At 36.1% G+C, this 11,318-nt stretch overlaps 1 protein-coding gene across 1 annotated transcript in view; it reads right to left on the reverse strand.

Annotated features, from left to right (window-relative positions):
- Positions 1-631: 631 nt before the first annotated feature.
- Positions 632-11,318, reverse strand: part of LOC135218729 (uncharacterized) — a 69,685-nt gene continuing 58,998 nt past the window's right edge. Inside the window, exon 7 of the mRNA XM_064255179.1 lies at positions 632-850. Within this exon, the coding sequence (XP_064111249.1) occupies positions 632-850 (219 nt within the window). The remainder of the gene's footprint in view (positions 851-11,318) is intronic.

Genomic DNA, 11,318 nt, shown 5'->3' on the forward strand with positions numbered 1-11,318 from the left:
TTGAAGTTGGAATGAGAACTGAGAATGAAATCGAAATTCTGAGGAAGGCTGGAAGCTGTCAACCAGCCAACAAAGACAAAAAGTGAGATAGTTAGCCACCGCAGGATCTACGGATCCATGTATCTCAGCCTTCCTATTCAGCTAGTTTCGAGGGGTCCTGAGTCTTCCAAGATGCACGAATAGCCTGTGCAAAAGTTATATGTTCGTAGAGCAACATCATGTCTTTCACTGCAAATACAAAATATGGCCAAAATATATTGGCTTCCGTCACTGAACTGTGTTTAGGTCACAATGCAAAATCGACTGCATATATATCGAAAAAAAATTCTTCTTGTGGAAGTTTCTAAAACTGTAACTTGTATTTTTTTACTCCTTCGACCTGTGACTCTTTTGTCACTTAATCTTCATTCGCTAATTCGTGCTCTCCATTTTACCTTTCTCGATGATTCAGCTCACCACATTTCCTTCTCTGACACGCCGGAGGTCATCCTCTTCTGTTGGCACTTAATCTCTCTTTGACCTTTGACCTCGGTCGTTTCAGTTTTTCTGGGGATCTATCATTAGCAAAAAGGTAATCCACACTTGGAGATTAATTTCCTCACCAGGTGAGTTCAATCCTCCTGCTCTTTTCTTACGTAGTAAACACTGCCATCACCTCCTCCCGCTCCTTCTCCCTATCCTCCTCCTCATCCTCCACTCCTCCTACCACTACTCCTGCCTTCCAGTCGACTCCTCCTGCTGCTCCTCCAAATCCATTTCCATCTCCATCTCCTCCCACTCCAACTCCACGTCTAATTACTCGTCCTCGTTGTACTACCAGTTCATGGTCCTCTTCCTCTATTTGGTATAACTGAAAGAGTAAATGTTTAAAGATTGTGAATGATAGAGTTAATTGACCCTATAACATCATTAAAAAAATGAATCGTGAATAATTTGGCTACTGAATTATAGAAACCTAAGTAATCGTTAGAAAAATCATAAGATATCATAAAAGAAAATGTATGAATCACAGATCTCCTAACACCATGGGCGCCAGCACATAGGGCAATAGGGGCAAGAGAGGGTGCACTTGCCCCCGCCCCCCCACCCCTACCCCATCCTGAAATCTTGGAAATAATATATATATATATATATATATATATATATATATATATATATATATATATATATATAATTACATTTATTACATTTAACCACATCACGGTTTCTTTCCATTTTAGAATATATTCTTTCAGTTAAGTATATTAAAGGTATCATTATGTATTTGTATGATATTTGTATACAGTATATAACTGCGTTGTTCTTTCCAGCTGAACAGTATATGGAACTATTGAAAAAAAGTCAATGTAACATTGCCTTTTTTTCTTTCGCGCATCTTGCTTCACTTAAATTATTGGCATCGCAGTTCCACTGCATATGATATATATATATATATATATATATATATATATATATATATATATATATATATATATATATATATATATAAAATTTGCCAGCTCTTGGAATATATGCTGAGGGCGCCCAATTAAGCAACAGAAAGTGAAAAGATATAGTTATAATAAACTGATGCCATAATTCATGAAGTATCATTGCAGAAGAAATCAATCATACAAATGATGACCTCAAGACTTATTGAATCACAAGGGTCTGTGTAAAAAAAATTTTAATCTTCAATATCATAGTGGTAGTATTAATGAAGCATGAATATTATGATATTCATGCAGTCGTAGGAGTCAAAAATACTGAGTTATCAGCCCCAAGGACTGTAGAACTATTGATTCACAAATATCGTGGCATAGGAAGTTACCGAATCGTAGCTTTTATAGTGCACATAGTTAATGCATCCTTGAAAATGGGGTCTTAAAATGGATTGAATCTTAGGTGATATTTCAGAAATTCAAACAGTTTTGAATATCACAAAGGGAAAAGTTATTTAATCTTAATGCATGGCGATAAAGGTAATCGAACACAGATACTATTGCAGAGAGAGACGCTAAAACAAGAGATATTATGGAAGAGAGAAGGATTAAATCTTTCAAAATACCGTGAAAGCACCATCAATGGAAAAGGGAAAGTAAAAGGCAAACCTCGTCTCTGTTGTTTAACTTAAAACGAATACAATATAACACTGGACATTATGGACAGTTGCTGAAGTCCAGTCTCTCTCTCTCTCTCCTCTCTCTCTCTCTCTCTCTCTCTCTCTCTCTCTCTCTCTCTATCTATCTATCTCTCATAAATCACGCTATTTTAATTGAGATCTGTGGAATTCATCTTTCACGGCTTAACAGCTTTTTCTTATTAGTGAGAAGTATCGTCAAATGTTTCTATAGTATGACGTGAATGCCAGTACCCTAACTCCGTTCGAAAAGAACATATGGGACTGTTGTATGGGATTGTTCTATGTTTATGTACTTCCGCTGCTGCTCACGTTCCTTATCTCCTTACTTGAACTACACCCGAGTTACCCTAGTCTGCCTATATGCAACGAACCGAACCTATCCCTTCATACCAGCTAAGCTACTCTTAGCTCCAGTGTAGAATAAAATCAGAATTGCGTTTTATATATATATATTATATATATATATATATATATATATATATATATATTATATATATATATACATAGATCAGATATATATTATATAATATATATATATATATATATATATAGATATATATATATATATATATTATATGCTTAAAAAAATCACTGTAGATGCACGTGACTTCATAAATAAGCGAATACCACAGGAAAATAATAGTCAGAAATCCAAGCGCTTCCGTCTTTACTCAGACATCGTCAAGGAGTTAATGAAGTATAATTGAGATAAAGGTCTCATGTAACAAAACAAGATCAAAATACCAGATGGTTAATTGTCAAAAAGGTAAAAATTAGAAGAGATAATCCAGGATTATCGGATATCACACGGTCACAAACCTAACCGAAACTACAAAGTATCTTTACAGTCAAAACATGAATAAAAAACTGGAATATATTAATTTTGTTGCTTATATTTATCTACAACTTTTTTCATAATGAAAGCATCAAGTTTAAATAAACCAAGACTTAAATTTAGAACATTTCTATTATTTGACTTGTTGAAACAAGATTCAATGATATTCCTTTTAACTGTGTCATTACATGGGATTAAGGCTCTTGCTTGGCTCCAGTTAATAGGATGGTCTAAATCTCTCATATGTACGAATAATGCATTCGATATTTGCCCAGTTCTCACAGAATATTGATGTTGCTTGAGACATTGTGAAAGAGATTTACCGGTCTGTCCGTAATAGACTTTATCACATTTTTTGCAAGGAATTTCATATATGCAGCCTGGAAGATCTTTAGGAGAATTTTTTATTATTAAACTCTTGACATTAATATTACTGAAAATAACATTTATGTTAAATAGCTTTAAAATTCTAGGATTATCTAAAAACCTTTCATCATAGGGTAATTTTAGAATGTTATGCTTACTAAATTCAAGTTTGTCATTAGTTGAATAAAGTGTTTTTCTAGCTCTTTTCCATGCCACATCTATAAAAGTCCTTGTGTGTTTAAGTTTCAATGCAATATCATAAATAGTTTCAATTTCAGCGTCAATAAACTGCGGGCTACAGACACGTAAAGCCCTTAAGAACATCCCAGAAAAAACAGAGAATTTAACATTTTGATGGTGATTGGAGTAGTAATGAACAAAAGAGGCAATGTTAGTTGATTTTCGAAAGACTGAAAAGGTGAAATTTCTATCATTTCTATGGACAGTTACATCAAGAAAATTCAAATTAAAATTTCTTTCTTCCTCTACAGTAAATTTTATAGAAGGGACTAAAGTATTGAGATTATTAAGGAATTCCTGGAGATTTTCATGAACTGGCCAAATACAGAAGATATCATCCACATATGTAAACCAAATAACTTTTTGGGGCAAAATTCTTGGTAAGAGTTTTGTCTCAAAAAATTCCATGTAAATATTGCTAAGGACAGGAGATAAGAGATTACCCATAGCCATGCCAAACTTTTGTACAAAAAATTCCCCATTAAAACAAAATTTACTATCTTTGATACATAACCTTATGAGACTAATGAGGTTTGCTACACTTAAGGGAATATCATGACGTTCTAATTCCTCCTCCAAATATTCAAGTAAGTCATCTACAGGCACTTTTGTAAATAAAGAGACAACATCAAAACTAACCATATTAAAATCAAAATTCAAGTTTAAACCATTCAATTTGTTTATAAAATCAACATTGTTTTTAACATTCATGTTAGAAATGTTTCCTACCATAGGAGTAAGAATTTTTACAAGCCATTTAGATAAATTATACGTAACTGAGCCCACTGAACTAATGATTGGTCTGATAGGGTTATTGATTTTATGTGTCTTGACTAAACCATACATATAAGGTAGGGAGGCGCATTGCGGTGTAAGCTGTTTAATTAAATGGTCAAAGCCCTTCAAAATGGATTTAATTTGTTTATTAAAATGGGAGTTCACTGAGGTCTGACCCTACACAGACAGTGAACTCCCATTTTAATAAACAAATTAAATCCATTTTGAAGGGCTTTGACCATTTATTTATTCAACTAATGACAAACTTGAATTTATTAAGCATAACATTCTAAAATTACCCTATGATGAAAGGTTTTTAGATAATCCTAGAATTTTAAAGCTATTTAACATAAATGTTATTTTCAGTAATATTAATGTCAAGAGTTTAATAATAAAAAATTCTCCTAAAGATCTTCCAGGCTGCATATATGAAATTCCTTGCAAAAAATGTGATAAAGTCTATTACGGACAGACCGGTAAATCTCTTTCACAACGTCTCAAGAACAATCAATCATTCTGTGAGAACTGGGCAAATATCGAATGCATTATTCGTACATATGGGAGATTTAGACCATCCTATTAACCGGAGTCAAGCAAGAGCCTTAATCCCATGTAATGACACAGTTAAAAGGAATATCATTGAATCTTGTTTCAACAAGTCAAATAATAGAAATGTTCTAAATTTAAGTCTTGGTTTATTTAAACTTGATGCTTTCATTATGAAAAAAGTTGTAGATAAATATAAGCAACAAAATTAATATATTCAGTTTTTACATGTTTTGGACTGTCAAAAGATACTTTGTAGTTTCGGTTAGGTTTGTGACCGTGGTGATATCCGATGAATCCTGGATTATCTCTTTTAATTTTTACCCTTTTGACAATTACTATCTGGTATTCTTGATCTTGTTTTGTACCTGAGACCTTTATCTCCAATTGTACTTCATTAACTCCTTGGCGATGTCTGAGTAAAGAAGAAAGCACTTGGATTTCTGACTATTATTTTCCTGTGGTATTCGCTTATATATATATATATATATATATATATATATATATATATATATATATATATATATATATTTGTGTACCAATTTATAAGTTATATAGAATCTACTGGTCACTTATTACCAGAAAAAAATATGTAATTGTAACGACGCAGGGCATTGTGGTTATACAATTACATATACTACTAGCAAACATATGTATACAGAAATTATGCATGAAAAGTCGTAAAGTAACTAAGTCTACGGGCATAACCAGCCTCGTTTCACGGGCAGAACCAGCTCCGTTTCAGGAAACCACTTCGGAAGGCGGAGTGGGGGGAGGTAGGATGAAACTCCATTATAAACTATCTTAGGGGTCCCCCACCATAACCCCTGCCAAGTTTCATGCCCATCGGCCGTTTGGCCGTGATTGAATGACAGGGGGACGGACAGACATCACGCCCATTATAGTAAGATACTTACATAGATAGATATATATATATATATATATATATATATATATACATATATATATATATATATAGATATACTAAGTGGGTATCTAGGACATTTGTAATGAGTATATGACTTTGTGAGAACTAGACAAGGAGGGTAGAATACTTGTCTTGGAAAGGAAAGTGTCAAGACACCTGTATCCCGGAGCCAATCTGACGGGTGGCGTGGTCGGTATGGTATTGGCCTGCCAACTCGGTGGCTGCAAGTTCTATTCTTGGGCATTCCATTGAGGGATCAGAGATGTGTATTTCTGGTGATAGAAGAGCACTCTCGACGTGGTTCGGAAGTCACGTAAAACCGTTACTATACAAACAAACAAACAACCCTTTCACAACAGACTATTGATAATACTGAATGAATTTTCGTGGATGTAAGAAGAGGGGCTTAGAAATGGAAGAGAAGCAACGGCATATTTCATTGGGACACACCTTACATTCTACCTACAAAGCTACCCTTACCTAAGATGAACTTGCCCTATCTAATTAATCTTACCTGAACTCCTTTAAGATCTTTCCTAAACTGTGACCCCCCAAAGGTTTTAACCCGGTATGCATCCACCTTTGCGGCGTGTTCAGTACAAGTTCATTGGGGTTGACCGTAAAACCATAAACAAAAAGACAATGACCCCAAGAAATATTAGTTCTAGATAACGACCCCCGAAAACCCTAAGGGTCACTACTATCTAGGAAAGAACCCTCCTTTAACCTATTCGAATGTTCAAGAAGAAACACATTCAGCATCGAGCTGCAAAAATATAACCAGAAAGGTAGCCTCAACTGAACGTCCTCAGAATCCAAAATATGGATTGCCAAACACTGGTATTTTGGCCAGCTTTCGTATAATGTACTTTAAGCAATCTTTTAGAACTTTTTCGAAGAAACCCATGAAAAGGACACCATTATTTGCTTTAAAAAAGTAAATAAATAAAAAAATGAAAATAAAAAACAAAACAAACTTTGAAATAAGTGTTTGCATTGAAATGCAACGCATGAAATTTGACACATTTCTTATTGAACAGTTTCTCGTAGTCGACAGTTTCACGAGTCTCATGCCTTATCCTCAATGTTTTGTCCTTAGCTTTTCTTTATTATTATTTCTCATATTTTGGTGCTTGTAATAATAACAATGATAATGATAAGGCCAGATTTGGAGAGAGAGAGAGAGAGAGAGAGAGAGAGAGAGAGAGAGAGAGAGAGAGAGAGAGAGAGAATATCTGATTTTCCTCTCTGAAAAAGAAACTTGCTTCTAATTATCATAAATCATAACAGTATTTAGTAAATATTGTTCTTTCTGCATTAAATTTAGTGGCAATTTCTATGCTGTATATGAGCGTACATAGCAAAAAATTTATGTCTCAGGAATCATCAGTTCAGTAGGATTCTGCTTTATCATCTCCTGCCATAGAGAGTTTTATGAAGCCTCGATAAATTATACTCGGCCCCTTGAGGAGACATACGAAGGAACTTAAAATTTGCGATGAAACCCTGACCTGACCTAACCTAACCTAACCTAACCTAACCCAGTTTATACGAAAATATATTGTTCATGCGTCACTTCATGACACTTGCATTTTCGACTAGGGTTGTTTTTGCATTTCAAATTCAGGTGTTTTGCCCAGGGCTGATTTTACCTTTAGATAGGAGCAACTCAAATGGTGCCAGGGAATTTAGATTGAATTTGTCTCGCTGTCAAATAAATCATAAACGTTCCCAGAATCTCGCCCAACGATGGAAGCAACAACTTTATGTCACTATAAATCAGCTTAGAGGCACAATAAAACAGATTAGATTCGTTCACACCTTTTCCAGCTTTCAAAATAACCTTCTCAAGTCATAGTGAATACAATAGAGTAACATTAGGACACTCCTCGTGAATTCCCTCAGGATTCTCGAACTAACATTAGCGCGGATCGCGACACCTTTGAGAACACCTACATCATCCTTAACGACGAGACAACGAAACTGACCGTCCCTTATGCATATCGTTAAACTCCCTTTCCAATTCCATATAACCACCTTTAACAACCTCTAGCTGTCATCAGCGCCTCATGCCACCCAGCTAGCAGGCCACCTGCATTTGGTCACAACAAATGGGAAAGTGAGACAGATTTCATTTTAACAGCACTCATCATTCTATTGTGTCAATTCCTTTAGGGTTGCGATACCCTCGTTAACATCTCCACTCCAAAGGCCGACCCCTTTCAGCCCAGCTGCGAATTTAAAATTTGACCTGTCCCTTGCCTTTCGCACCTAGTAACTCCGCCCATTCCAACCTTTCTTTCCCTTGCGATGCCCTTCTTTGTTGTAGGCAATGAAGACACGCATTTCTGTTGAAATAATGTTCTCTTCTAGCACTACCTGAGGATTAAGAGGGTCCCCCTTTGAAGATAAGACAGTAGATGCCGCCGATCAGAAAACATCCAAGATGGTAGCCACAGACGGTGATATAAGCATCCAGGATTGCCCTCAGAATTTAGTAATGCAGGGGGTCGTGAGTAGAGCAGTAACCAGTAGCACAGTACTCAGTACTCAGTAAGTTGGGAGGCCCTGTCACGATACCCTAAGTCTGTAGGTATCTCTGGACCCAGGTGTCCATAAAGAGTTAAGAGAGACTCAATCAGGTGCAGTGCCTTGGCTTAATCTAGAAGCCAGCGAGCCCTTCCATTTTGGACTCAAACTCCAGACGAAGTTCCACACTAAGCCTCTCAACACACCATTCACCACGACCCTTGTGCGACCAGCCATTCCAGTCGCACCCCGCTTACTCCTCTCATTGGTAACAAGAAGATATTCCTTTCCTGACTACATCAGGTAAAGTGCCAAGAAACTGCAGTTTCAACCAGATATCAGTGTCTGTAATTCCAGTCACTGTTTCTAACATCCTCTCCTTTCACATTTGAATTTTGTCTCCCAAATTCCATTCCATTGAACAGTGACTTTTTATTGAAGTGACATAAATTTTTGTGATATTAAGTGAAGTGAGTGACCTATTCATATTCTTGGTCAGTGATTTAGTTGTATATGGCGACAAGCTTTTGTGTAAACATTTTGCTTGAAACATAGTGCAAATCTTATAAAGTTTTGCTTTTGCACTTGTGTCTTGAGTAAAGTAAATTCTTGCAAAATCTTAGCTTCAGTCATTTCAGCTTTGATTGTCATGCAGGTTTATTAGTAGTGCTGTTGTGTCTACCTGTGTGTCAAGCAAGGGTGTTATTAGAAACAATTGCCAAAGTGCATCATATTTTGCAAGTGATCATAGACACTGTACAGAGTGGTGCATTTCTCCCCGCAGTTCTGTGTCAGACCCAAAGAAGGAAATCCTACTTACTTTACATTTTAAATGTAGAAACTAATTCTAATTCATTTTAGTTACATCAATTCGTACCCAGTGTACCACTAGTTAGTTTTTGTAACCCTTTTAATGTGAAAATAGACCAACCCGGTGCTGCCCGTGAAAACTCTGAATGACAACTGATAAACTCTCTCTCTCTCTCAGGGGCATCAATTGGGGGGTGGCAGTGAGGGGCACTCGCCCAAAGGTTTCTGGGGGCCCTCCAAATCAATGATAGGAAAAATCTATATGTATATACATTTATATGTATAATCATTATAAGGTCACTGTTCACGACACAGTGTCGAAAAAATATAAATAAGGTTGAAGTGTAGAGAGGGATTAATATACATCGGTTATTTTTAGCATGTTCAGAACAATATAAATAATACATTAGAATTATTAAGACAAGGCAGTTTTCTTCAAGAGCTGAGACATCGCATCGCTTTATTCACAAATGAGTTAATGACCTGTCAGTCACAGTGTTTGATTGATAGTTGTCAATATTTTCAGGTTTACTCTATAGTTTATTATGCATTTAATAATTGAATAAAACTTTTAACATGTCACGTTATGAAAATTCAAATCTCTACCAAATGCCATATCTATTTAGATAAGTTTCCTTGGTTAGATACTCAGTTGTGCAATTTGCTTGTTACTGCTTCCTTTGAGGGTATTTCGCTGGAAATTCTGTTCGAAAAGGTGAGGGACTAGGTAGGAGACCATTTATTGATATTGGATCAAAGAAATAGAAATATATTAGCATGCTGCTTAAGCAACACCAGGCTAGCGAGAGACACATTAAATGAATGGTAGGTAGCTTGGTTTAATTTCAGAGGTATTCAGTCAGGTTTCACCAAACTGTAGAGTCATCTTTATCTTCTGTCCGGCAACAGGAGATTAAGGAAAACACGGAACATGCAAAACTTCTTTTGAAAGTTGGTGCTTTACTGGAAAGGCAAGGATTATCTTTTCGTGGTCATAAGGAGGTTGATGATGCATTAAATTCGGGAAATTTTATAGAAACTCTGGAGTTAATTGCAGGATCTAATTCTTCTCTAAAGAGAAATGTAGATAGACGACATGGCCATTGCACTATTCCTCAGTATCAGAATGACTTAATATCCGTTATTAGAACTGATACCAAACACACAATATGTACAGAAGCACAATCACCTTATTTTTTTTTATGGTTGATGAGACAGAAGACTTATCAAAAAAGAGCAGTTGGCTATTCTTGTTAGGTACTTTAGTGAAGGAGTTGTGAAGGAACGTGTCATTGGTACATACCACATGGAAAAGGCTGATGCAGCCAGTTCAGCTGATTTTATATATAAGGAGAGAGAACTCTGGTTTAATTTGGTCAAACTGTGTGGCACAGTGCTATGGTGGGGCAAGTGTCATGAGTGGATGCTTTAGTGGCGTTCAGGCACGACTACGAGATAAAATTCCCCAAGCAGTGTATAGGTACATACATTGCAATGCCCACAGGCTTAATTTAGCACTGGGTGACTGTGTAAAGAATATCAGTGGTCTCGCTTCATTCTTTCTAGTTATTAACACACTGTACACATTTATAACTAACAGTAATACAAGGTACCAACTTTTCAAAGAGGCACAGAAAACAGAAGACCTGCTATAACAAGATGGTCTTACTAATATCGGTCAATTGCAAAGGAAGTTTGTTAGTAGTACTTCACAAGGTTGAAGATTGCTCTGATTCAGAAGCTGCAGCTAAAGCAAGTGGACTCTACAAACAGATGCTGTCTTTCAAGTTTGTGGTGAATCTTCGTGTTGCAGAATAAGTCTTGAAAGTTACCATTAACTTGTCAGACCAGCTACAAGCAAAGGAACTATTGCTATCTAAGGCTTGCTCTCTCATACAGTCAACTATTTAAGAACAATGGCCTTGAGAACAGATGGTTTCTCTAATATTTTTGACAAGGCTAAGATTATTCCTGCTGCTTATGAGACTGATACAAACTTGAAAGACTCCAATCAAGTGGGCAGACCCAAGAGGATCCAAAAGATCTCATCCAAGTTAAAAGACTTTTTAACTGGTTCAACTGTAGGAATGAGTGAGACCAGCTTCTGAGGTATCATTCAAAAGAATGTATTTTGACATCATTGGAAACAGATTTTTCTCTGAGGT

This window comes from Macrobrachium nipponense, chromosome 1, assembly GCF_015104395.2.
Source record: "Macrobrachium nipponense isolate FS-2020 chromosome 1, ASM1510439v2, whole genome shotgun sequence".
Classification (NCBI taxonomy): Eukaryota; Metazoa; Arthropoda; class Malacostraca; order Decapoda; family Palaemonidae; genus Macrobrachium; species Macrobrachium nipponense.